Source organism: Parasteatoda tepidariorum, chromosome 10 (genome assembly GCF_982258835.1).
Source record: "Parasteatoda tepidariorum strain Cologne lab strain chromosome 10, Ptep-v5.0, whole genome shotgun sequence".
Lineage (NCBI taxonomy): Eukaryota > Metazoa > Arthropoda > Arachnida > Araneae > Theridiidae > Parasteatoda > Parasteatoda tepidariorum.
The window spans coordinates 86,983,668-87,008,811 of record NC_141764.1 but is presented as its reverse complement, the minus strand read 5'-3'; the positions used below and the strand labels follow the sequence as shown (position 1 = coordinate 87,008,811).

The 25,144-nt window shown below is 29.1% G+C and overlaps 1 protein-coding gene across 1 annotated transcript; it reads left to right on the top strand.

The window, feature by feature from the left end:
* Window positions 1-16,246: 16,246 nt before the first annotated feature.
* On the top strand, window positions 16,247-18,115 carry LOC147803070 (SCAN domain-containing protein 3-like). The gene is made up of 3 exons (XM_087152876.1): window positions 16,247-16,981; window positions 17,039-17,660; window positions 17,724-18,115. Exons 1-3 carry the CDS (start codon window positions 16,247-16,249, stop codon window positions 18,113-18,115), a joined length of 1,749 nt encoding a protein of 582 aa, XP_087009002.1.
* Window positions 18,116-25,144: the final 7,029 nt, after the last annotated feature.

Genomic DNA, 25,144 nt, shown 5'->3' with positions numbered 1-25,144 from the left:
TCTCACAATTTACGCATTACATTGACTTTTGTCAAATTTACTTTATAAACTCTAATGCAATGACAAGTGTTTTATTTCCTCTGATATTCACAAATGAGAATAGCGTTGCATTTGAATTAGATTAACTCTTTTCTGAATTTGAAAAATTATCTTCTATAAAGGATAAACATTTTTTTTAAATGATTAAGCTTTAAAATTTATTAAACAAAAACAATAAGCTGAAGAATGGGGGATTGTATTTTTTGCAATTAAACAATGATTAATTTTTTAGGGACAACAAAAATTATTAATTAATTTTATCTAAAACATCAATATCACATTTCAAATTGGATAAGAAGTGTTCCACTTCCGCAAAAATTCACACGTGCGTATTGTATTACATCCGGATACGATACAAAAACTTATCCTCTATAAATGATGAACATAAAATGCCGTAAGCGGCACCAAACCATGACATAAACAAGAAGATTACCTTTTTAGAAATTAAACCAAGTTCAGTTTAGAAAGCGAAATTATTTCGGGCAATTTGACAGATTATAATAGGCACGCGACTTTTCGTGCAATATTTATTTCTCCAATTTAATTTTTTTCAATTGCTCTAAATAGCCCTTTTCCTTTTAGCCACCAGAAATCAATTGGATACCGTTTTCCTGTAGTTTTATCGCCTCGAAACAAGGAACAGTAATGTCTTCTTTTACTTTGGTGATGTAAATTTAGATTGGCGATTTTTATATTTAACTAAATGTCACGTTTATTAAAAAGGTGGTTCTTATATTTAACTTTTAGTAATTGTTTTGGCGAAGTAAGGGTATTTTTATGAATGAATTATTGCCATGTTAGCAGCACGATATGGGGGATTAAAGATGAAATGGATTTTCAATTGTCACGAAACTACTACATATTTAGAGGAAGTGAAAATATCTATAGGGAGAACAATTTAGTTAAAGTAAAAATAATTTTTAGTTCCTCAGGATATTTGAAATAGAAGAACATTTTAAAATGTTTTTAAACAATTCTTTTAAATAACAAAGTAATTCAGTGAAGCATTTTGTTTTACCAATAAATAAACGAAAATAATATTTTAGGCTGAGAAAAAATATTTAACAAGTACAGTTAGATGCTTAAATCTATAATAAAACCCTTACAAATATTGTAAGAGATTTATTTCTCACCTAACTTATGAAATTAAAAAGTTCAGAATTCTTAACGAATTTTTTATTAAAACATTCACACCAAGTGGTGGCGTTTTATTTAATTAATATATTCAGAAAATGTATCAAAAATTAGGTGTAGTTTTCTTACAGTTTGGTGATGCAAATTTATACAGTAAAGTTTTTATTTATTTTTTATTTATCTAAACTTATTAAAAATCCAAGTTCATATTATTTGAGTCACATGCAAATAAAAATTAACATACATCTGTTTTTTATATTTTAAAAATCACTCCGAAATTAAAGTACTTTAGCATTAAATAATAAGGACTTATATTAATAAATCAAACAATTACTATATATTTGAACTTAAAATATTAGAAAACAAATCAATTATGTTCATATAACTATTGACAGCTTAACTAGTGGAACAAAAAGTAATCGAACTGAAATGAAACTGACTTTTGCCATGTTCAATTAGGACTTAAAATTTATTGGAATTTTATTTCAGGTTGAAGATGACAATTTCTCAAGATAATTTTAAAGCACAGTCAAATTTTCAAAACAGCTCTAGCATAATGATGCAGATAATTCAAGTCAAATGAATTCCTCACTACAAATAAAAGTTTTATTTGAAATGTTTTTAAAGCTAAAAATAAATTTTTAAAGTGTCGATTATTCTTAATATAATATAATAATAACCTGAATATTGCCTCAAATCTTGTGTTTCTTGGTAAGAACATAAACTATATGAGTGAACATTCATCCTTTTTCAAATTGAAATAAAAAAAATTTGTGTCAGATGGAATCAGATCGAAAATTTAAAAAAGCTTATTGTGAAATTTATTCACTTCTTATTAGTCGGCATCGTGAAATTCAATACTTTTGTGGATAGAGAGACTTGAAATCGGGGGAACTTCGGGTTCTACTGTGCAAAGAGTAAAACGACAATAATTCATAGAGAACCGCGATGACTCAGAGGATAGAGCTTTCGCCTTCCAATGAAGTGAACTGGGGTTCGATCCCGGCGATGGCTGGTCGAGGCGAATTCCGCATCCGGCTTACACCGAACACAGTGCTGACTTGAAATATCCTCAGTGGTAGACGCATCATGGGTTAAAGTCCCCTTGCCGTCAGACTAACCGTGGGAGGTTCCCGTGGTCTTCCTCTCCATGTAACGCAAATGCGGGTTACTTCCATCAAAAAGCCCTCCTTGAAGGCAAATTTCTCCCAATACTTGATCCAGGAGTCTCGTTGTCTTCTGGATTGGGTTCAACATAGCAAGGCTGCGGAGTTGAACATTAGTAGTCGTAAATCCCCCCGCCCCCCCCCCCCCAAAAAAATAAATTGGGTCGGCTGTTCAACGAAGGTTATAATATAATATAATTTATATTATAACCAAGCTGAAGACCCTTTCTTTCTCCCATAATATACACTTGCAATGGATCCCATCTCATGTCGATGTTGAGGGCAATGAGATTGCAGACCCCTTGGCTAAGAGCGGAACTGATCTGCCCCTGCATTCTTCGGCATCTCTGACTTTCTCGGAGCTCCACTCCCGTTTTAACAGGCTTCGTGATCCTGTGGCCCCTCCTGTTCATCATTGGTATCTGTGTAACCGCCCAGGTGGTAGCCTGACCCTTCAGTGCAGCAGGCGGGATCAGACGGTTATATCAAGATTTCGAAGCGGTCACCTAAGAACTATGTTGTTCAGTAATGGTTCAAGAGTTTTCCCTGTTTGCACTAAGTGTAACGACCAACAAGCTACTCCTGAACATATACTTCAATGCCTAAATATCTCTAAAGTGGACCTCTTTTCAGATCCACTTTTTGTTACAGACTTGCTCAGAGTCTCTGGAGTCATGGACTTGGTTTAGCTCCGCTAACCGTGTGGGCCAGCATCAGCAACATAATTTATATACTTCTAGGAGTTATGAGTTGAACACTACTGCTTCCTGAAATATAGGGGAGGGGAGCAAAAATAACCTTATGTTCTTTGGAATGCGAATTATTCCTCACCATCCAGCAAAGGACAATTTCTCAAGACAGTTTTAAAGCACAGTCATATTTTTAAAAGAGTGTTGTGGTGCAAATAGTTCAAATCAAATTTAATTAAATATTCCAGCATGAAGTTATGTTTTGCTAAATAAATCTTAAAATTATGTGCAAAAATATTTCAATTCCATTAAAAAGTTTTGAAATCATTGTGATTGAGTCTCAGTATCTAAAAATCCCATAATTAGATTAAAAGTTATTTCGAGTGTTCCCCTGTTTTGCTCACTGTATTTTTTAATAAAATATAAATTCCGAAAAGATCTTTCCGAAATCCAAAAACAATCTATAATTATGCTAGCTATTATTTAGTAGATTCTTAAAAGCTTTGTATTGAATAACAGTGTTTTAATTAGTAAAAATTCCCTTTTTAAAAATATAGTCTTTTAAAAAACTTTTCATTTAAATCATATAAAAATTAAGGTATGTTATTGCTGTTACTTGAAACCAATTTAAATTATACATTAACTTCATAATTAAATATGAAAGAAGTAAATAGTGATTAAATAGACATTTACCGATATTAAATTCAAAATATGAAAATAATATGTAATATTCAAATCTAACTTTTACAAAATAATATTCTTTTAAATTTAGGTACCTTTGAAATGTGAATATTGAATATACAAACATTAAAAATTAATTTTAATTTATTGTATTCAACTAAGTCATTGAATCTAGGTGAATTGATTCCATCGATTTCAAAGATTCTGATTTCATAACTTGAAATATCGTCTTCATTATTTAATTAGCATATTTGAAGTCACCCTCTTGAACCATTAAGAATGAGTCCTAAAACGTGATTATCCGATCATTAGATTAAAAGTTATGCAGGTGATCAGTTTTTTTTCGCACTGCACATATTTTCAAATCTAATGTAATTTTTTTTGAAAAGTACAATGTTGCTTTTTAAGGGAAACAAGTATCAAAGTAAACTTATTTGATTTTAAAAAAAATTCAAGAGAAAAAAAGAAGGAACAGAAAGAAATATACTTTTGCAAGTTTGCTGTCTTAAATGAAAAATCTACATTGTTAGAAGCCCCGAAACAAATTACGGTAAAAAATACACGCATCCTGAGGAGTACAGCATGCATTAAATCAATTTTACCGTAAAGTTATATACTGTAATTTTCACAGTAGTTATTAATTAATTGCAGCGAATTAGTGATTTACAGTAAATATTAACTGTAAAAATTGTGAAATATCAGAACTTGTGAGATTTTTCATTATAAATTTTATTAACTACGTTCTCCCCACTTACTTCCTGAGTATCTGTTCTATAGTCTTACACGCATTATGCATACAATATATAATAAATATTATACAGCTGATAAAAATTATGTGATATGGGATTCCAATGAATTATAAATATTTTGAGGATAATGCATATTGGAAACGTCTGGGAGCCTCTTGCAGATGCAAAAATATAAAAATTTCACTAAACCTTTCACCTTACTTCTGACTCGTTTTATTTTCAGTTTTAATTCAGTTTATTCCACTTCTATAAAGTTAAAAAAATTGATAGTTTCCTTTAAAATGTCGCCTGTTTCATTTTTGGTCACATTATGTTAGAACGTTATTAAAAATAATTTTACAAAAATTTAAAAATTATCTTGGTTACTAAAAGTTTTTTACACGGAAGTAAAAAGTTAATTTTTACTTCAAATCTGTGTAGTTTATGTAATTATGAAAATTTATGTAGTAATACTGTTTATATGATTGCGTAGTTTTAAAATAATTATTCAATTAATAAAAAAATATCATTATAGCATAATCGGAAAAAAAAATCTTTGATAATTTTGTTAATCTCTTGTTTAATTAAATAGCTCAACCCTCGTTGACACCTGAATTTATTTCGCTATTCGACTTATTCCGTGCTAAGAAACAAATTCGTTAGCACCTGATAAATGTTTATTGGTTTTCAGTAAATACAACTTTCTTTATGATGTTAAAATTTACTTATGGAGGTACTATTTCCAGTTTTATTGGGTAAGGATGATTTCCTACAGTTTTGTGAAGGTGGTTGTTGTAGTGGTAATTCCTAGTACATTTGCGTCTTAGTGATGAAAGAAAGATTACTACGTAGTCGAACTGAGGGACTAAATTCTAGTTCTAACTCCAAGAATTTTAAAATACCTGTGAATGAATAGTTACCAGCGCACACCTAGGGGCAGGGGATTGGCGAGTTACCGATAGATACTATAGCCAACCCCACTTTATAAATATTAGTTTTTAAATAATCTGGTAACAGTTTAATCACCAAAAAGACCGTGAGAATTTAATGAAACCCTGAAACCGAAACATTCTTGTGGTTATAGAAACAGAGCAGCTTAAGGAAAATAAAGTTAAAAATAAATTTTGATATTCAAATTGTTGCGACAGTGAATTAATGAGTCATACACTTGCATTAAGTTAAAAAGTTAGACGTAACATTGATTGTTAAAAAAATAATAAAATATGCATTTTATATTCGCTTTTTATAAAATGCGATAAAATAAAATAATTGCTTTGATTTAATTATAATTGAATTAGGAATGATTAAAAAAAAACAAATTTATGAAATTAAAAAAAAGCGTTTAAAAGTTAGGAAATATGTAATGCCTATAGTGGCATCACACAATTTTTTAAAATGTGATTAATTTTTAAGAATAATTTAAACTGAGAATTCTTTAATTTAATTTACATGTCATTTCAAGGACGTAAAAGTTACACTATAAATTTCTAAATTTTTTAAATAAATTTTTATGAAGGTAATAAAATAAATTTTTATGAAGGAAAAAAGGGGAAATGTTTAGAATTTTAAAACTTCTTTTCTATTCATTTTTCCTTCTAATCTCACTTCATTAATATTCTTCAAAGCTCTGTGAGATGATAGTAAAACTAATATTATTCTTCCAGTTTCATGAATGAATAACAATGAAACAGTTGGTTTATCTTGTTAACATGATTATAAAGTAAGATATTACGCAGTTGGTCGAGAATCGGTATCAGTTGAGAGGATGTTTTATGCATGCTTGAATAAACATAATCAGAATATTGTTACTATGTGATACAATTTTACAAATTCTTTAAAATAAGCATGCGTCAGTTGCAAAAATATATCTTGGTCTAGTTAGCAAAAAATGTATCTTGGAAAAATATATGTATAATATATAAAAGGATATCTAGAAAAATTATATATGGATGGAAAATATAATCAATGGATTCAAGTCCCTTGATTAATTGATTTTAATCACTGAATTATATTAAGCTGATTAGAATCACTAAATTAAACATACATGGTCGTAATCACTAATATAAATTACTTTCGTAATCCAGTTTTGATCCCCTGTTGGGTGCACAAGAATGCGAGGAAATAATAGAACGGTTAGAAAGATACATTTTTAAAGGGTCACTTGTTTCCAGGCCACCATTTGCAAATAGTATCCTGCTAAGTAATTATTATCATAAAAATTATCACTTACTAAATAGTTGCAAGATTACCTAAAGATTCATAGTGAATTTAATGAGCAATAATTTTGTTTCGCTTTTTAGATTTTGAGTTGTAAGAGCTTTATGAAAAGGTAGATATTCAGGAATCTGTTTAAGAGAAATTTGGGTCCGTTAGCGGACCCTTCACAAAATATCTTTTCATAAAAACGGACCCTTCGCAAAATATTTTAACTTAAAAACGGACCCTTGACAAAATAATTTATCTTTTAATCGGTAACTTCACAAATTTGTTTATCTTCATTATTGTTTTGTTAATCGAATAAACCCTTCCCAGGAATGGGGGGGGGGAGAAAGACAGGTGTATACGAACTAAAATTTGTCTTCGGCAGACGCTTCTTCCTTTATTCGTCCGAAATGAATATTCTGCGTTCAGCAGCATAGCCTAAATACCAAATATTTGTATGTTGCATCGCTCATTTAGTAGCTGCAATTGCTGTTTATTTTTGAAAATGTAATTTTTTTAAGTAAAATTTTACAGTGTTGAGCATATTCTTGTATGTCTTTGCAATTTAAAAACTCCTTGAAAAAGCTTTTTTGCAATAACGGACCCTGTTTGCACAAATTCACAAAAGCGGACCCTGGTTGAATTCCTGGTTTACCGTTTATTTTATATTCACAAATTACGAGTAATTTTCTCACAATTATACAAAAACGGGCCTTTCACAAAATGTCTGGACAGACCCCCTGATATTAACAACTCGATTAAAGCAAATCGCATAGAATTTGCAACAGAATAGACCTATCCTTTAAAAAAACCGTAAACTTTAATAAGGTAGTTTTTCGAAGGCTGCGTAATCACAAGAAATGATACTCTTTGTGAATAATACGCTATTTTTATAACTTCTGTGAGTTTGCGACAGTTACTTATGACTGTTAGATCAAATTCAGCCTATCTAAAGATAGCACTGTCTATGCACATTCTGAAAGTGGCGTAAAACATCCATATGGAGTTTCGAGAAAATGAAAAGTGTTTCTGGCTTAATTTCTTATTATTTGAAATTTTTTCTCCAATGCTGAATTATCTGGAAAGTAAAAAAAAAATTGCAAACAATGAGAATAAGGCATTGATTTTGATAGTTTTGGAGGAAAAATAAGTCGATAAATTGACGATGCTTAAGAATGTTTAATAATTTTTAAAATATTTAAGTTATTTGTCTATTCTTAAGCCCAGATATTTCTTCACGGAAAAACAGTATATGTAGTTTAAAATTATTGCTTTGCTTCAAGTATACGGTACCGTAACTGTGACTTTTTTTATTTTAATTGGTGAAAGAGATTCGAAAAACCATGTTAAATCCAATTGGTACCCGAATTAGAAGTCGGTCTGGGAATTGACTGAATTGATTGGTTCTTAAAAAACACTGGATGTGAACAGACAAGAATACTCTGGCGAAAAGGTGAAACAGAAGGAAAGAATATCCTGATGAAATTTAAGGATACATTTAGTTATGGATTAATCTTAGATATGCTTTACTTATTGAAAATTTTGAATAGTCTATGATATAATAGTCTATGATATAAAATATGTTTGATTTCAGAAGGGCTTTTTTATAATTCACATCAACAATTTTCTTTTTAATTGGATGATTCTCCCCTCTGAACTTATTTGTTTCGTATTTTTAATTGGAAAAATTTATTATTTGAATTTTTTCGTGTTTTCATTTGCTTTTACACAATCTGACATACTTTATTCATGAATGTAAAAATTTCTAGGGTACATATTTGGAGAGTTTAACTTTTTCACGAATATTTTATAGTGTAATAAATGTTTACTATATGATTAGATTTTACAATGGAACACTGTAAGTTATGAATCCAGAAGAAATAAAATAATTTAAAGAAAAAACAAAGTTGTGTAGTAATGTAGTAGTTTTACTGAAATGCATTAAGTAAAAGAATCTGCAAAGCCTATAATTTGAGCAGGGCCTCTATTACTTATTTCTCGGTATTTAATACTAATTAAATAAAGATAATAATTTGATTATTGTCTACTATAAGAAAATTATTTTTGTGCTTCATACTTTCTAATTAGGTAACATGAAATTGTTTGGAGAAAAACTGAAATTTTTGGATTTAAATTAAACAAAAATTCCTAAATTTTAAATTGAAATATAAAATGCAAGGGAACAACTTAAGGAAACAGTTCAGAAGTAGAGATTAGTAATTTTAATGAAGGTAAAAAAGCATGAAAAAGCATAGATAATGTCAGAAAAATCATTAGTGTTTGAGTTTTTTCTTCAGTTAGATAAATTACAGAATAAATCTAATTCAAAAAAATTGTTTCGAACAGGACATTGTTTCCGATTTTCCATTTATACCGCTTAAGAAATCTTCGTCACACACTTGTTCTAAAGTTAGGCCTTCAACACAGTGAATCAATTGTACTCGTAGGGAAAATACATTAAATCTATGAATTGTATCAGTTTTATCAGCAAAATAACGAACTGATCATAATTGTTGTCACGGGATATGTCAATTATTCAACGGTATGCAATACTAATTAAAAGCAAATAACAATTCTATTATTGTTTACAATCAGAAAATAATTTGTGTGTGTCTCTAACTAGCTTGAAAAAAACTAAAATTTTCGATTTTGCTCTAAAATTTTGAATTAAAATATAAATTAAAGAGAGCTATTTGAAATATCATTGCAGAAACAGAGACTAAATAGAGACCATTTGAATGAATCTAAAAAAGTGTGAATAAACAAAGATAATGTCAGAAAAACCGTTAATGCTTGAGTCTTTGATAAACTCTTACATTTGTTATAATCCGCTTGAGTTTATTTTTACAGAAGCATTTTCTCTTCAGTTAAATCAACTACAGAATAAATCTAATACGAAGGGAAAAAAAAGACAAGATTTCCGATTTTCCATTTATATCGCTTAAGCAATCTTTATCGCACACTTGATCCTAAAATTAGGCCTCCAACACAGCGTATCACCTCACAAGAGAAATGCACTCAATCTGTAAATTGTATCAGCTTTATCAGCAAAATGACGAACTGACCATAATTTGTTTGGCATGGAAACATGGAGTTTGTGAAGCGACATTTTCCACTTCGAAGTGGCAACCAACAGGAAGCGGGAAAAAGCTTTTTTGTTCACGTTATATGAGAGAATAAATTGAATTGATTGAGGGAAGTATTTTTGTCTATTTTACCAGGGGAAGAATCCAATTTCCGAAAACTTTTAAACATATTCTTCCGTTGGCAGTTACCCCCAATAAAGTTGTGTTGGGTTTTCCTTTAACAATTATTGCGAACTGAATTTCGTACTTTTGTTTACCATATTTGAAATTCTACATATAATCCGGATGTAAGAGAAATTATGTGATGAAAATTGATGGTTTGGCGATGATATAATGAATATTTTTAAGTGAAAATTTGTTACGCAATGCTTCATAAAGAAAGGAAACGAAAATGTTTCGACAACAATAAAGACACGAAACATGAATTATGATGTATTTTCACGTCATGTTTCATTATTATAATTTTGATAAATAACATCGAATTAATTTGATTTTGCAGTTAATTAAATAAAAACAAAGTAAAATGATTAATTATTTTCCAATAGAAATTAGGTGTTTAATAAAAATTAGGTTAGTAAAAGTCACATTTCTCCATAAGTAAACTTTTTACGAAAAGTGCTTCTTAGCATTTTATCCAGAAAAATACTTCACAGGTTTCATGATTTTGTACTACATAAGTACTAAAAACCAACCTAGAAATCATAGTTCTATTTCACAAAAAATACTTTTTCTAACTATGTGAAAATGTGAAGTAAAGTAATCCCACAACAGCCCGGTGTAGGCCAGGAGGATTACGAATGTTAAGGTACCAAAATTTCAGGAGCAACAACAGTGTGATTGTTTCATCACGCGCAGACCGCCTTTACTTCCCAAACAAACCGGTACTTATCGATCAAGTGGGTTTTGCTTTAAGCTTTCACTAGAACCCTAACCTTAGTAATTTACAAGTACAGTTTATTGCCTAAACCCCTGAGCCATCATAGCTTATTTGAAAATGTGGCTTATCATTATATTGTCCGGAGCTATTCTATTAATACGTATCAGGGTTATATAAAAGTGTAATTTTAATGCATACAATTTAAATAGTGGTTACTTTTTATTGATGTCATTCTGCACCATAAATTAATTTAATTAATTCATTTTAATTAAAAAGTAATTTTAAATAACTTTGTTTCAAAAGATAAATTTAAAAGTTTGCGTGTTTAAAATGCCTGCCAAATAAAGGCATTCATTTAGGAAATGCACTATTTAACTATTATTTTATTTATGTCGAAAAATATTTTATGTTACTTATATTTAATAAAACTTTTTTAAAAACTTATATTAAATCGAGAAACACATTAAAATTTTAAAATTTTAGTCTTAAGATTTAAGACTCAAATTGAAGTTTAAAGTTTGCAGAACTTAAAGGAAGGAATTTTAAATTGCTTTAAATATTTAATTATATTTTCGTTTTAAGATAATTTAATTAAATTTGTACTCATTTATTGCATTTTAATCATAAGAACCCCCATAATCTCAAATATTTTTTTCATCGGTGCTCAAATATGCTAATTAATCATTGCAGACTATTTTACTAGCTACAAATTTAGACAAAAATAAGCATTCTTTTTCTGAAAGAATATGCTTTTTTTTCTTTCTTCTCAAATTAGGAAATGGGTAGATGGGTAGACTACAAAACATGATCTGAAAACTTGAGAAACTTAACGTCTTTTTAATTGTTTGTATAATTTTCTACATTTCATAAACTATTTATTTGAATCAAAAATGTTTTGCATGCAATTGTAAAACATATTCATTCAAAGATTTAAGTAAAATATATTTTTTTAAGATATAATTTTTTTTTTACTATTTTATTTAATAAGGATTAAAATTGCTTTAAATATTGCAAGGTCTTCAGATTTTTTCTTTATTTTGAAATATGCAATTTTAAGTGGCAAAATACGAAATTTGGGTCAGTCTAATAATTTTGGTGTAAAAAAGTTTTAGTTTTTTATGTAATTGTTCTTAAATTATCTCTCCTTCAAAACAATTTGACCGGCTTCGTTTAAATTTTAGATTTACTAATTAAACTTTTTTAATAATGCAAAAAAGATATAAATCTTAAAATTTGGTGCTATTAATAAGTTGAATATTAAATTTTTTAAAGAATTATAAAAAATATTTTTATTGCTTTTCGATAACATTTTTATATTTGCATTATCATATTTGTAGCTATCTTATAGGAGTTTACGGTAAAACGAACCAGAGTTCTAACTGTTTCGTCACTTTTTACCATAATTTTATCCTGAACTTTTTACAGTATGACTTTTAAATTATTCAAGTTTTACCATTTTATTTATAAACAAACAAATAAGTACGTGCACCAAACAGTTCTTAATTATAAATCACGTTAGCCCAAGGTAAACCTTTTTTGACTATCTTCCTCTTTAACTCTTTGCTAATGAGACTTATCCTTACTAATACTTCATTACCAAGCTTTAGTTTGTTCCATTTATAGAACAACACTGACAGACCTCAAAGCATTCGAAATTGGAGTGCAATATAAAGTAAGCACTAACAAACGGACTGATATTTAATGTAATTTCGTTCACCAAAATGAATGAAATGCAAAATTAAACAGGATCAGATTTCGTATATCTTAAAATATGTGTTATAAAAATTTCGAACTTTTACCAGAATATGTGTTTGCGATGCGTTTGTATATTTATATTTTTCAACAATTTACAAGAAAATATTAATATTTATTCTATTTTTGTAAAAGTCGTAGCATTGTTATAATTTAGAATCGGAAAATGAATCTGTGGAACTAAAATTGCATTACTATAATAAAAGGAATGTTATTCTCTTTTAGCTGAGTGTGTTTTAATTTTGATCGAACATTCTGTTTACAGTTAAGAATCAAAAATGGTTGCGAATCAATCACGGGGGTTATTTAGAAAGACGGTGGAGCTCTGAATCATTCCCTAATGATGACTCAGTACTGATTAATAGGCGCAAGAAAAGTGTAATTTTTATTTTTTTAAAATAATAAGCTGCAAAAGTGAGGAAAAGCTGCCTTTTTACTACAAATAATTCCAAGGGTTTTAGAAAATTCGATTTATTAATAAATTTTTTTAAAAAAAGAAAATTATTAAATTTACAAATCAAATATTTCATTTTCAGAATTAAAAAAAGATCTTTTAATTGCCCATATTTTTATGATTGAAAAATTAACCTACAAATGAAGACTTTTTTTCTTCATTTATATAGCAATAAATTATGCTAGTAACAATAACAAAGGAATAAACTTTTACTGCCCATTATGTGGAAAAATAAAACTAATTATTAGAAAGTGAAACTTTTAATATCCTTTTTTTCTTCTCCTGGTTTTGCTTTTCTCTTCTCAAGTAACGTTTATTTTTTCTTTTAGATAAGAGAGACTAAGAGGCAGGTAAAAAATTAAAAGTGTTCCCAGGCACACGTTGCTTAAAATATATTTATTTCCGTAAAAATCTCACGCGATCATGTTATGCCAAAGTTTTATGATGAAGATGAAGTCGTAAAATTTCTAATAAAAAGCAAAAGTAGTAAAAGATGGCTTATCTTAAACCTTTATATAAATGAAAGCGAAATAAAAACAAATTTTAACTAATATTGTGAGTCTAACAATAAGCATTTAAATCATAATTTACTTCCAAATACAAAAGCAAAGCCTACTCGCTTATTTTCTTTTCTTTATTTGAACTAAAAGGTCAAACAAAGATGAATTTACAGTATTCAAGTGGAATCATACTGACCATTATACATAGGTAATAAGATCGCTTAAAACAAAAATTAAGAAAGCTTTTCTTGCAATGATTTTTTGAAAACTCATAGACTATCAAATATAAGGTGCCCTAATAGTCGTAGTTTAGTAAATGTTTCTTAAGAAGCAAGTCTAGTTCAAACTCTATTATACTCCCAGAAATAAAACTTTCACTTGCGACAATGAGCAAAGTTTCCTTATTTTTAATAATTATTTCTACTCAAAATCACGTGATTTGTAACGAAATAGGAACTTTCAAATTTTTGACGAAAATGTGTCCTCGAATCATAGTGTTCATAGTGTCCATCATAGTGTTTTGGAAATTGTTAACTAGAATGACGAAACTAGGATAAAGACTAGACGTTCAAAAAAAAGGCGACTGGCTTATGTAGTGGTTAAGGAGTTGACTTTGTGCCTGGTAAAACATAGGTTCAAATCCCTCTTCAGGCATGAGTTTAATTTACTTTTCTGTGCTATATTTGTATTGTGGGCAATTCCAAGGTAATGTCAACCAGATAACCAAAATTTCAAACTTTATATATATATATATATATATATATATATATATATATATATATATATATATATATATATATATATATATATATATATATATATATATATATATATATATATATATATATATATATATATATATATATATATATATATATATATATATATATATACAGTGAAACCTCCTGTTATGAACACTCCTGCAAAACGAACGCCTCTCAATACGGACATATTTTCAATTCCCCGGGAATTTTCTATGAATAAACCATTATGTATGTTCTCCGCAAAGCGGACACTCCCGTAACCGGACGCGGACACTTATTTTTACCCTGAAACGTTATTTTCTATCTCTTCAAACCGGACACTACTTTTTCTAAGTTTGAAAAAAAGCTATTTTTGTTTTAAATTGCAAGGGAAAAAATGCAACTTTTCGCTATTTTAAAAACATGTAAATTTTCTTCCTTAATCATAACTAAATATATTGTTAAGCAATTTCAATACTGAAGAGTTAGTCTTTCTCCTGTCACCTTTGTAAGCAAAGGAGTAAAAATGATACTGCTCGCTTGAAATAATTCGAACAGCGGCATCTTTTAATCTTTTCACCTGGACCACACAGGCTATGAGTCCCCTCGAGTTAAAATGACATCTTAAATGCTCTCAATGCTTCTTCCCCATTGAAATATTTTTAAATTTTGTAATAAATTTGAAGACTATATTTAACACAGCTGGGGTAAAAAAGAGAACAGAAATATAATCTTCGATATGTTCATATAAATGAAGCACTTATTTAGACGCTTGATAGTTGATCAATTGTGAATAATCAGCTCCATAGGTCCTAATGACTTAACTGTAAATCATGGGAGGTTTACTTTCAATAAGGTATTAACCATGTTCCCTATGAAATGAAAGGTTGGTGTAAGGGGATGTAAACCTAATAATTGAAATCGACTGAGGACTGAAAGCTCCAATTCGGTATCATATGTCTGAATTGAGTATCTATGCTAATAGGACAATTGTATTCATTTATCTGTAGCTACATCTAGAATTATGTATTTATATCAAACTTCTCAATATATATATAAATATTAATATCTTTCTTAAAGTTTAAAATAAATATCCTTGTAGTTAGTTATTGTAAATTATTTAATTATTTTGACATCTTTGAAAATATTCTAAAAACAATAGTGTTAAACTTCGTTATTAGGGCACCCTTCCCGTAAGCGAAGAACTCTCATAAACGGACAATTTTTTTGATCCCTTGAATGTTCGCCGGAGGTTTTACTGTATATATATATATATATATATATATATATATATATATATATATATATATATATATATATATATATATATATATATATATATATATATATATATATATATATATATATATATATATATATATATATATATATATATATATATATATATATATATATATATATATATATTGTATATATATATGGATCATTCTCACGAAAATTGTCATTTTTCAGTTCATAAAATCCCAAAAATGTAAAGTGAATAAAAAGCTCTGAAACTTTTTATATTAATAGAAATATGTAATGCAGTGTGTTCCAAACTGTGGGGCGGGCCCCCCTAGGGGGGCGCGAGACTGTTGCAGGGGGGGCACGCAGCTGATTCCAAAATATCATTTTCGAATACAAACCAAAAAAGTCGAATAGGTGTCAAAAAAATTAATCAGAAAAACGGTTATACGTAATCCACAATCCTCGCCGCGAATTTCTCGGGTATAAATGCTAAAAAATCCATCCATACTCTTGCTGGAACAAAAACATCTTGCTTTCCCGTTTGGAGCCGCACACTAGATAAGCACTCGGATCATCCCGGGTATTCTCGGGGTTACTCCCGCCAAACTTCAGTAAACAGAAGCAGGCAGCAGGCCCCGACAAGGCTTATGAGCCAAGGCCGTCGTTAATTCGACGACGTTAGCGCTGATTACATCTGGTGTGGAACTATCAGCAATTGCGCGCGACTGCGGGGTTTTTCAAACTCGGACGACGCGACTACACCTGGATGCGTGCGCCCAGACGAGAGCAGACACGAGGCATTTCGTTAAGAAACGTTGGTTAAACTCGACCGTTTCCACGTAGATTGTCTACAAACTCGCTTTGGTACACTTCTAAATTAATATTGAGGTAAATTTCAAAACTGTTATAAAGTATTTTTATTTGATTTAAAATAAAAACCCTTTCAGATGGATAAATACGTAACTGGGTTGAAAAGAAAATTGAATGAAGCAGAAGCAGACGGCAAAAGAAGAGGTAACGAAAATAGCGGAACATCTTCGCAAAATAGTAAACCTAAATGTAGAAAATATGATCCAATGTACTTATCATTTGGATTTACATGTAAAGTCATTAATGGCCAAGAACGACCAATGTGTTTGCTGTGTCTCAATACTTTGGCCTCAGACAGCATGAAACCAAATAAATTAAAACGGCATCTCGAAAACGTACATGCGGATCACGTTGGCAAGACAATAGAATTTTTCCAAAGGAAATTGGAGAATTTAAATAAACAAAAAGAAATGTTTTCAAAGACCATGTCTGTTACACAAAAAGCATTGCTTGCGTCTTATAAGGTTTCTTATAGAATTGCTAAATGCAAAAAACCCCATGTAATAGGAGAAACTTTAGTGCTACCTGCAGCTATTGACATGGTAGCTACGATGCTAGGTGAATCATATGCTGATCAACTTAAAATCATCCCACTTGCAGATAATACGGTGGGAAGACGAATATCCGATATATCTGAAGATCTTTGCGATCAATTAATAGAAAAAGTAAAACTATCTTCTTTCGCGTTGCAAGTAGATGAGGCTACAGATGTTCTTAAGGATGCACACTTGATTACATATGTAAGATATGTTGTGGAAACTGATGTTAGAGAAGACATGTTATTCTGTAAACCTATTGAAGGCAATACTACAGCAAGTGAAGTTTTTAATATGATTGATAAATTTTTCAATGAATATAACATTCTGTAGGAGAACTGTGTTGGACTATGCACAGATGGAGCTCCATCTATGGCAGGAAAAAACGCTGGTCTACAGGCACTAGTTCGAAAGGTGGCTCCTCGGGCAAGTTGGACGCATTGCATCATTCATAGACAATCACTTGTTTCAAGAGATATGGGTGAAGATTTACTAACAGTATTTCAAGTTATTATAAGAGTTGTAAATTTTATCAAAAATAGCCCATTAAGAGGAAGGCTTTTCGCAAAACTGTGTAATGACATGGGTTCAGAATATACATCACTTCTATATTATTGTGAGGCACGCTGGCTTTCTCGTTCCAAAGTACTTCAAAGGGTGTTTGAGCTAAAAGAAGAGATCGCCATATTCCTTACTGATAATAATAGAGATGAAACAAACTTGTTTTATGACACGAAATTCCTTGTAAAACTTGCGTATTTAGTGGATATTTTTCAAAGACTCAGTACATTAAATAAATCAATGCAAGGGCCTCAAATTCATGCTTTTGTCCAGAAAGACAGGGTTACTGCATTTATGAGAAAATTGGAACTGTGGATAATAAGTTTGAAAAATAATAACTTCGACATGTTTCCCACTTTTAAAATTACCTGTCTTGCAGATGAAATAGAAGAAAGTAAAGTTCTTATTAATAAACACTTGACCAGTTTAAGGGAGTAATTCTCGTTTTACTTTAAAGATCTTGACATGTCCAAATATGAATGGATTAGAAACCCGTTTGTGATTGAAAAATATGATGATTTTGGCCTTACGACAGCAGAGCAGGAAATGATATTTGACTTATCTAGTGACAGCACATTAAAGCAGATGTTTCAACACGAAAATAATATTGTCACGTTTTGGTTACGAGTAAAGGACGAGTTTCCTACTTTAACAAATGAAGCTTTAGAAATTTTATTGCCCTTTGTAACATCTTACTTATGTGAAACTGGGTTTTCTGCAGTAGCTGTCTTAAAGACAAAGTATCGATCTTGCTTAAAGATTGAAAAGGAACTGAGAACCGCGATATCTTCAATGATACCACGGTTTGACAAAATTTGTGCTGAAAAACAAGCTCACCCTTCACATTAAATTTTTATAATGTTGTATTAATGTTGAATTCTATTTTTTGTACTTTTGCAAGATTTGTTTTTATTACATTATATTATTATTTCTTAAAATAGATAATTATTTTTTATGTATTTTTATACGTAATACTGTATATTATTTTGTAGCCCATTAAATAAATTACAATATCAGATGAGTGTTTATGAAATTGGATTGTTAGAAAAATTAAGGGGGGCACAACAAATTTTTTTTCCAAAGAGGGGGGCGCAGGTACAAAAAGTTTGGAAAGCACTGATGTAATGGCATTATAAAGAAAGTATATATCCTATAAATTATACTTAATATTTAAATTAATTAATTTTTAAATAATTAATTTATAATTAATTAATTTATAATAATTAATAATTAATTAATTAATTTAATAAATAAATTAATAAATTTAATAAATTAATTTATTAATTTTTTAATTTATTTTTAAAATTAATTAATAACTAAATTAGTTATTTTCACTATTTAAAAAGTGAGGGAATGACACTAATATTGAGGGAATGATATTTTATTTTAATACATGTTTTTATCTAAGTTACATCTACCTAAAGTTTGAAAATGATAACATACTAAGTATATCTAATATTTATTATAATTTAGTCTTATATATTTAATAGTTTTTACAGGTTTTGGAAATAAAATTGGCTGGCACGATTGAACAAAAAAAATTTGATAATATACTCATCTTGAATCATTCCCTCACTTCAGCGTCATTCCCTCACTTTATACACTAGTGAGGGAATGACGAATTCAATGAAATTTAAAAATAACAGTTAGGCCAAATTAATTTCTAAAGTCAATCACATACAATTATATTCATACAAGAAAGCAACATATAATTATCCACTTTCTCGATGAAGTTTACTCTAAAAAATGACATGAGGGAATGACAAATGTAAAAAAATTACCTGGTTTGATTCATTCAAATTTATTCCACAGCAAAGCTTATTTAAGTTGAAGATGGAAACATACTGCAATTTTGTTCTATGATGCCAGTTGTTAACTTCTGAAGTTTTTATTAAAATATTTTTATTCTAAGAAGATTGCAGGTGATAAGAACATTGTTGTGAGGGAATGACGCGAAACACTGGGGACAAAGTTTAAAATAGTGATGTGTTAATATTTTTATCAGAAGTTAAATATAAAATTGATTTTTTGAATTCTATATTTCAGTATTCTGAAATAAAAAACACGAGTTTGTAAAAAAAAACTTTTATTTCAGAAACAATTTTTTTCTTTTTTTAAATCAGCAGTGGGGACAAGTGAGGGAATGACATATTGGCATATTTTAATTACCTAAAATAAATAAAAAATAAAAATTGATAATTTTATTTTTATTCTTTTGTTAGTTTGCATTCCGAAGGACACTTTCACTGAAGTTTTTTTTTTGTAAGTTGTAAAACAAACATAAAATATACTGGGGACATGAAAATGACTGTTTTTGTGAGAATGACCCATATATATATATATATATATATATATATATATATATATATATATATATATATATATATATATATATATATATATATATATATATATATATATATATATATATATATATATATATATATATATATATATATATATATATATATATATATATATATATATATATATATATATATATATATATATATATATATATATATATATATATATATATATATATATATATATATATATATATATATATATATATATATATACACGCAATACAAATTTTTTCGACAATTATTAAATGAAACAATAAAAAATATTAAAGCTTTACTAAAAACTTTTTTTTATGGAATTATTTTAATCTGTAAAATATTTTATAATTGTGTACAAAAATGTTTCATTTCGCTTAAACGGTTTTTGAGATATGGCGAAATTCACGCAAAATAAAATTAACATTACAGGGCTCAAACTTTGGACCGCTCTCCTGATCAAACTACTGGGGCTACATTTCCCAGATTGTGGCAACCCCCTATAGTTTGGGGATTAGAAACCCGTATCCGTCAAAAAAATGGTATGTTTATTCAGAGAAAGTACATTTCTGTGTCAGTTTTCATAATTTAAAATATCGTCTGTACTAATTAATTAGCATATTTGAGCTCACCCATTTGAACCATTAAGATAAAGTCCTAAAACATTAAGATCCGATCATTAGATCGAAAATTATTCAGGTCAGTTTTTTTTTCTTTTTTTGCTTACTTTACAAGAAATTCAAAAGTAAATTAAGGAGTTTCAGTTCGTTCTATTTTGTTTTTTCCCCTTGTTATTTTAGATTGCGTGGCTCTCCCAGGTTGTGAAAAAGGGAAGAAAAAAGTTAGGGAAATATTCCTTTTACTACAACAATTGCCTTTCCACGAAAACATGTTTATAATAACTATTGATTTTGTGTTTTAGTTTGACATCTTTAAAATCAAATTACGTACAATTCAATTTAAATTATTGTTAAAACAGTTTTGAGGTTTTAAATGAAAAATCTCTTTGTGGTTCGTAATTACAACTCAGTCACCTGAAAACACCCTGAAGGAATAAATGATTATTTCCTCTCAACAATGAGTTTAACTAAGTGAGACATTTAAATCAGAACCCAACGAATTTTTTCCTGATCCTAAAGCGATTTTGAGCTATCTCTTAGGTGATAAGTCGCGTGAGAAAATATGTATGTTTTTCTTCTTGATGAATGGAGTTAAAATTAAATTCTAACTCCATATTTATTCTTTTTGATAAGCAATTTTATGAATGGTTCGTTCAATAAAGTTTTGTTGTAATTTTTATTTTATTTAAAAACTAAATACATTTAAGTGTTCGGAGCTCTTTCAATATTTTTTACTAGCATATTTTATCTTAGATAACCAGCTGTATGTCTTTTAAAAACATTTGTGTTTCTGGCTCTATGGGAACACCCAAAATCTCGGTAACTTTTACTGAAACGCTTTGTTAATAATTTTGGTAAAATTAACAAAAAAATAAATGTTATTTAATAGTATGTGGTAAAAATTGTTAAATGGAATAAGATTTAGTAAATGTGATACCTTAGAGAACGGTATAAAAGTATTTTTTCTTCTAAATTTACTCTTCACTTTTGTATTTTTCACCAATTGTGGGGTAATATGAACTATAATTCAGAAAACCAAAATTTCCGGTAAACTCTTACCATATGAAAGGGAAAGTACCAAATGAATGGTGTAAATATTGTAAAGTTTGGTTTTGGTTATCAGAATTTTTTTTTCTCTTACCAGAAACGTCATTACGGTAGAGACCGGTATTTTAACCAGACTTTTTTTTCGTATAGTTATTGCGGAAATGCGAATTGTTTTAATTTATAATCGGAAAATGGATCTGTGAAACTAAAACTGTACTAATATAATAAAATAAATGTTGTCTTTTTGAAAACTTTTAATTGAGTACAGCTCCTGACCAAATTATTAGACGCACTAAAGATTCTATATAAAATTTTAATTATCATGTAATACTATACAGCTTTATTGTTTTTACACGACTAAAACCGATTTGTACTTGTTTACGCTCGCATATTAATTGGTTAGCATTGTAATGCAATGCTTTAGAAATAAATACAAATAGGAAGTATATAAAAATCTCTTGAATAATAACCCATTACATTTATGTTTAAATATAAAAGTATTGCCCATAAACTCGAGCAAAACATGTAATTATTAAAAAAATTACAATGCGTCTAATAATTTGGTTGAATTATTGTAATATACTAATATAATACTTGATATAATAAATATTCTAAATTTATATAACATATCGTCTAATTTATATTATATATCGTCTAATTTAACCAATTAATATACGGACGTAAATTAGTGCAAACCGGTTTCAGTCGCGTAAAAACAATACAGCTGTACAGTATTACATGATAATTAAGATCGTGATCGTGATAATTAATATCTTTAGTGCGTCTCATAATTTGGAAAGGGACTGTAGGTTTTTAATTTTTTTAAATTTTGTTCTAACAGTCTGTTTACCGTCACGAAGTACAAATGGCTGTGAATTCATCACGGGGTTGCTTAGAGCAGTGGTTCCCAAAGGATGTTCTGAAGAACTCTACTGCTACGTGGACGAATTATAGTTAGCTCTAATAATGCAGAAAATCGCTTATTGAGCAAATATTATACAAAATTATAAGAAAACTGTACTATATTTTTAAACTTAAGATTTGATTTTTATGCATACTGTCAAAATTTTGGGGTGAATTAAAATATGGTTCAACATGAATACGTTGATGAGTTGACTAATGTTATCATAACTTAACCTTTAACGGTAACATGGTTACATATTTAAGTTGCGGAAAATTTGTACCACATTATGGTTCAAAGTACCACCATACAATGATACAATGTTAAACCGGTTTTTCTTAGTTTGTTGTATTAGAATCTAAATTGTTTGATGAGTTGACCTGAAATATTTCAATCAATTCATTAATTGATATAAATGATATTTAAAATAATGAAATCAGATCCAAGTATGCACTTTCTATAAATCAACATAATTCTTTTTAAAGAAATTTCGATTTTTAAGATTTAACAGTTCGGGGTTTTGAGTAACATGGTTCAAATACATTTGATTGAGAGCGGTAAAGAGCTTGAGCCTTTTAATGAGAATTTTCTCTTTTGTATGCATCGCCTTATCTATAGGAAACTATCAAAAGATTTCGCACATTTCTTTTAACTGAGTTATACAAAATTACTCCATTTGATCAGCGATGACTCAGTGTATCAAGTACAGAGATGACATCGTGAAATTCTGGGGTTCGCTTCTCGTTTCCGGCTTATCATAATGACGTAAATTGTATGTTTTGCTTATGTAGTGTAAAAAACTTCTAAAAGCAATATTATTATTCATTTTATGATATTTAAATCATTTCTTTAAATTTCTTACATCTTCGACCCTGAATTTTGAATCGCGTAGATAAATAAACCAATGACTGCTTAGATACAATGTATTATAAATAAGTATCTTAAATATGGAACATATAACATTCGACAAATTACCATTAATACAAATAAAAAATTGTTCTAAACCAAGCTATAACTAAGCAAGCTATGACTAAGGAAACCAAGCTGTAACTAAGCAAAATTAAAATAGTTTTTTCAGTTTAAAGTACTGAATTGGGCAGGAAGAGTCTAATTTGTACTGTGGAACACTTTTAAGATGAAATAAGGAGTTACATATGATGAGATTCTAAAATAAAAGATGCATTTACCTTTTAGCCTCAAAGGACTAGAATTTTTATTTAATTTTCTCTGTTGCGGACGTGTTGATATGAACTGAGCAAATTATATAACTTGTTTCTATTCTTGCACGTATTATTATTATTACATAAGGTTCAGGCACGTATTTTTAAGCTGGGTTTAGCCGTTAAAAATCTTAAAGACGAGAAATGTACTGGGACGCTAGAGCTGAAGGGAATAATAATTACTAGGAGGCTCCGCCCCCTGCTCGCTAACGCTCGCCAACCCCCGAGAATTGCTACGCAATCCTATGTGGTTCACGCCGTGAACCATGGCTCGCTGCGCTCGCTCGCCAATGAACGCATTGTTCTAGCACAAAGACATAGTATATTATCATGAAAGACATAGTATTTTATCATCAAAGACATAGTATTGCACTTATGTAGAAGAATTCTATCAATGTTCTTATTGGCTTTTAAAAAAGTTTATTAGCTATTTAGATTGTACATGGTGAAAAAATCAAAACATTAGCTAAATGAGAAACATATTAGCAAAATAAATTATCAAATATTGCAGTTACTCACCTAAATTCAACTAAATGTGTATAATAAATTAGTTAATGCTAGAAATTTTGAAAGTTTTAGAAAAAAAATTTATTATTTGAAAATATAAACTTTAAACCCTAACTTGTGAGATAATAATCCTCAAAAAGTCTTTCATTTTCAAGAACACAAAAATTTGTTTTATCGCCAAATGAAATATTTTTTGGTGATCAGCATTATTGAAATCAATTTCTGTATTAATTAACATTTGTGATAAAGCAACATTTAGAACAAAATTAAGCATAACAGTTTAGAACAAAATAAGGATGTTTTACATACAATAAATTAAAATGAATGGCTGTTAGCATTACCCGAGAAATACCAAGTGGAGGTCGCCATGCTGCATTTCTAATCGGGGAGTTTTGATTTTGGCAGATATTATACTCTTCGACATCTATTGTAACATCTTGAACAGTTATTATTGCACTTGATCTCTGCAATCTACGTCTTCCATAACATTCCTCAACACTTTCTTGGGCTCTTCGAACACGTTTTCTTTCATTACGTTTAAAAGCCCTAGCAGCTTCACTAATATTCTGCATTTTAAAGCGTGAAAATTCAATGCGTAAATAAACGCGAAATATAAAGAAATTCAATGCATTTAGTACAAACACTTAGACGTTTAGGTAGCTCCCAGTAGAAAAATATCAATTCAACAGCGGCCTTTTAAAGCATTCTCACTTCAATTAATTAATTAATTCCTAATTGAGTTTAAATTAAATATTTTCATGTTTTTAGGGCATGAATCTGAATAGAACAACCTGATAATGCTCACTCTGGTTATTGTTTCCGTTTTTAAAAGCGCTATATGTTGAGCCACCTCATGTGACATTTGCCATGTGACATTTTTAGCAGCAATTATTGGTTGATTTTCTAACGTTGCCATTCGGAGAGTTGTAATGAGGCTTTTTTTTTATCGCCGTGTAAGAGTAATATATATATAGATAGCATAAAAAATTATAGATTTTTTGAGACTTTGACCCATTGTAGAACACTTCTATCATACATTTTGCAACATTTGGATTATGAAAAGAATTCCACAAGACTCCGCTCCACTTTTGATGCGTATTTATAAGCTAAGAAAGTATCAAAAAAGTTAATTCAAAAGCTAATCAAAAAGTTTATTAATTTTAATACATTTCCTGAAATTATTCATTGACAGGGTCAAAATCGATTAGCTTCTTTTTTTCTAATAAAATGATTTTATGAGG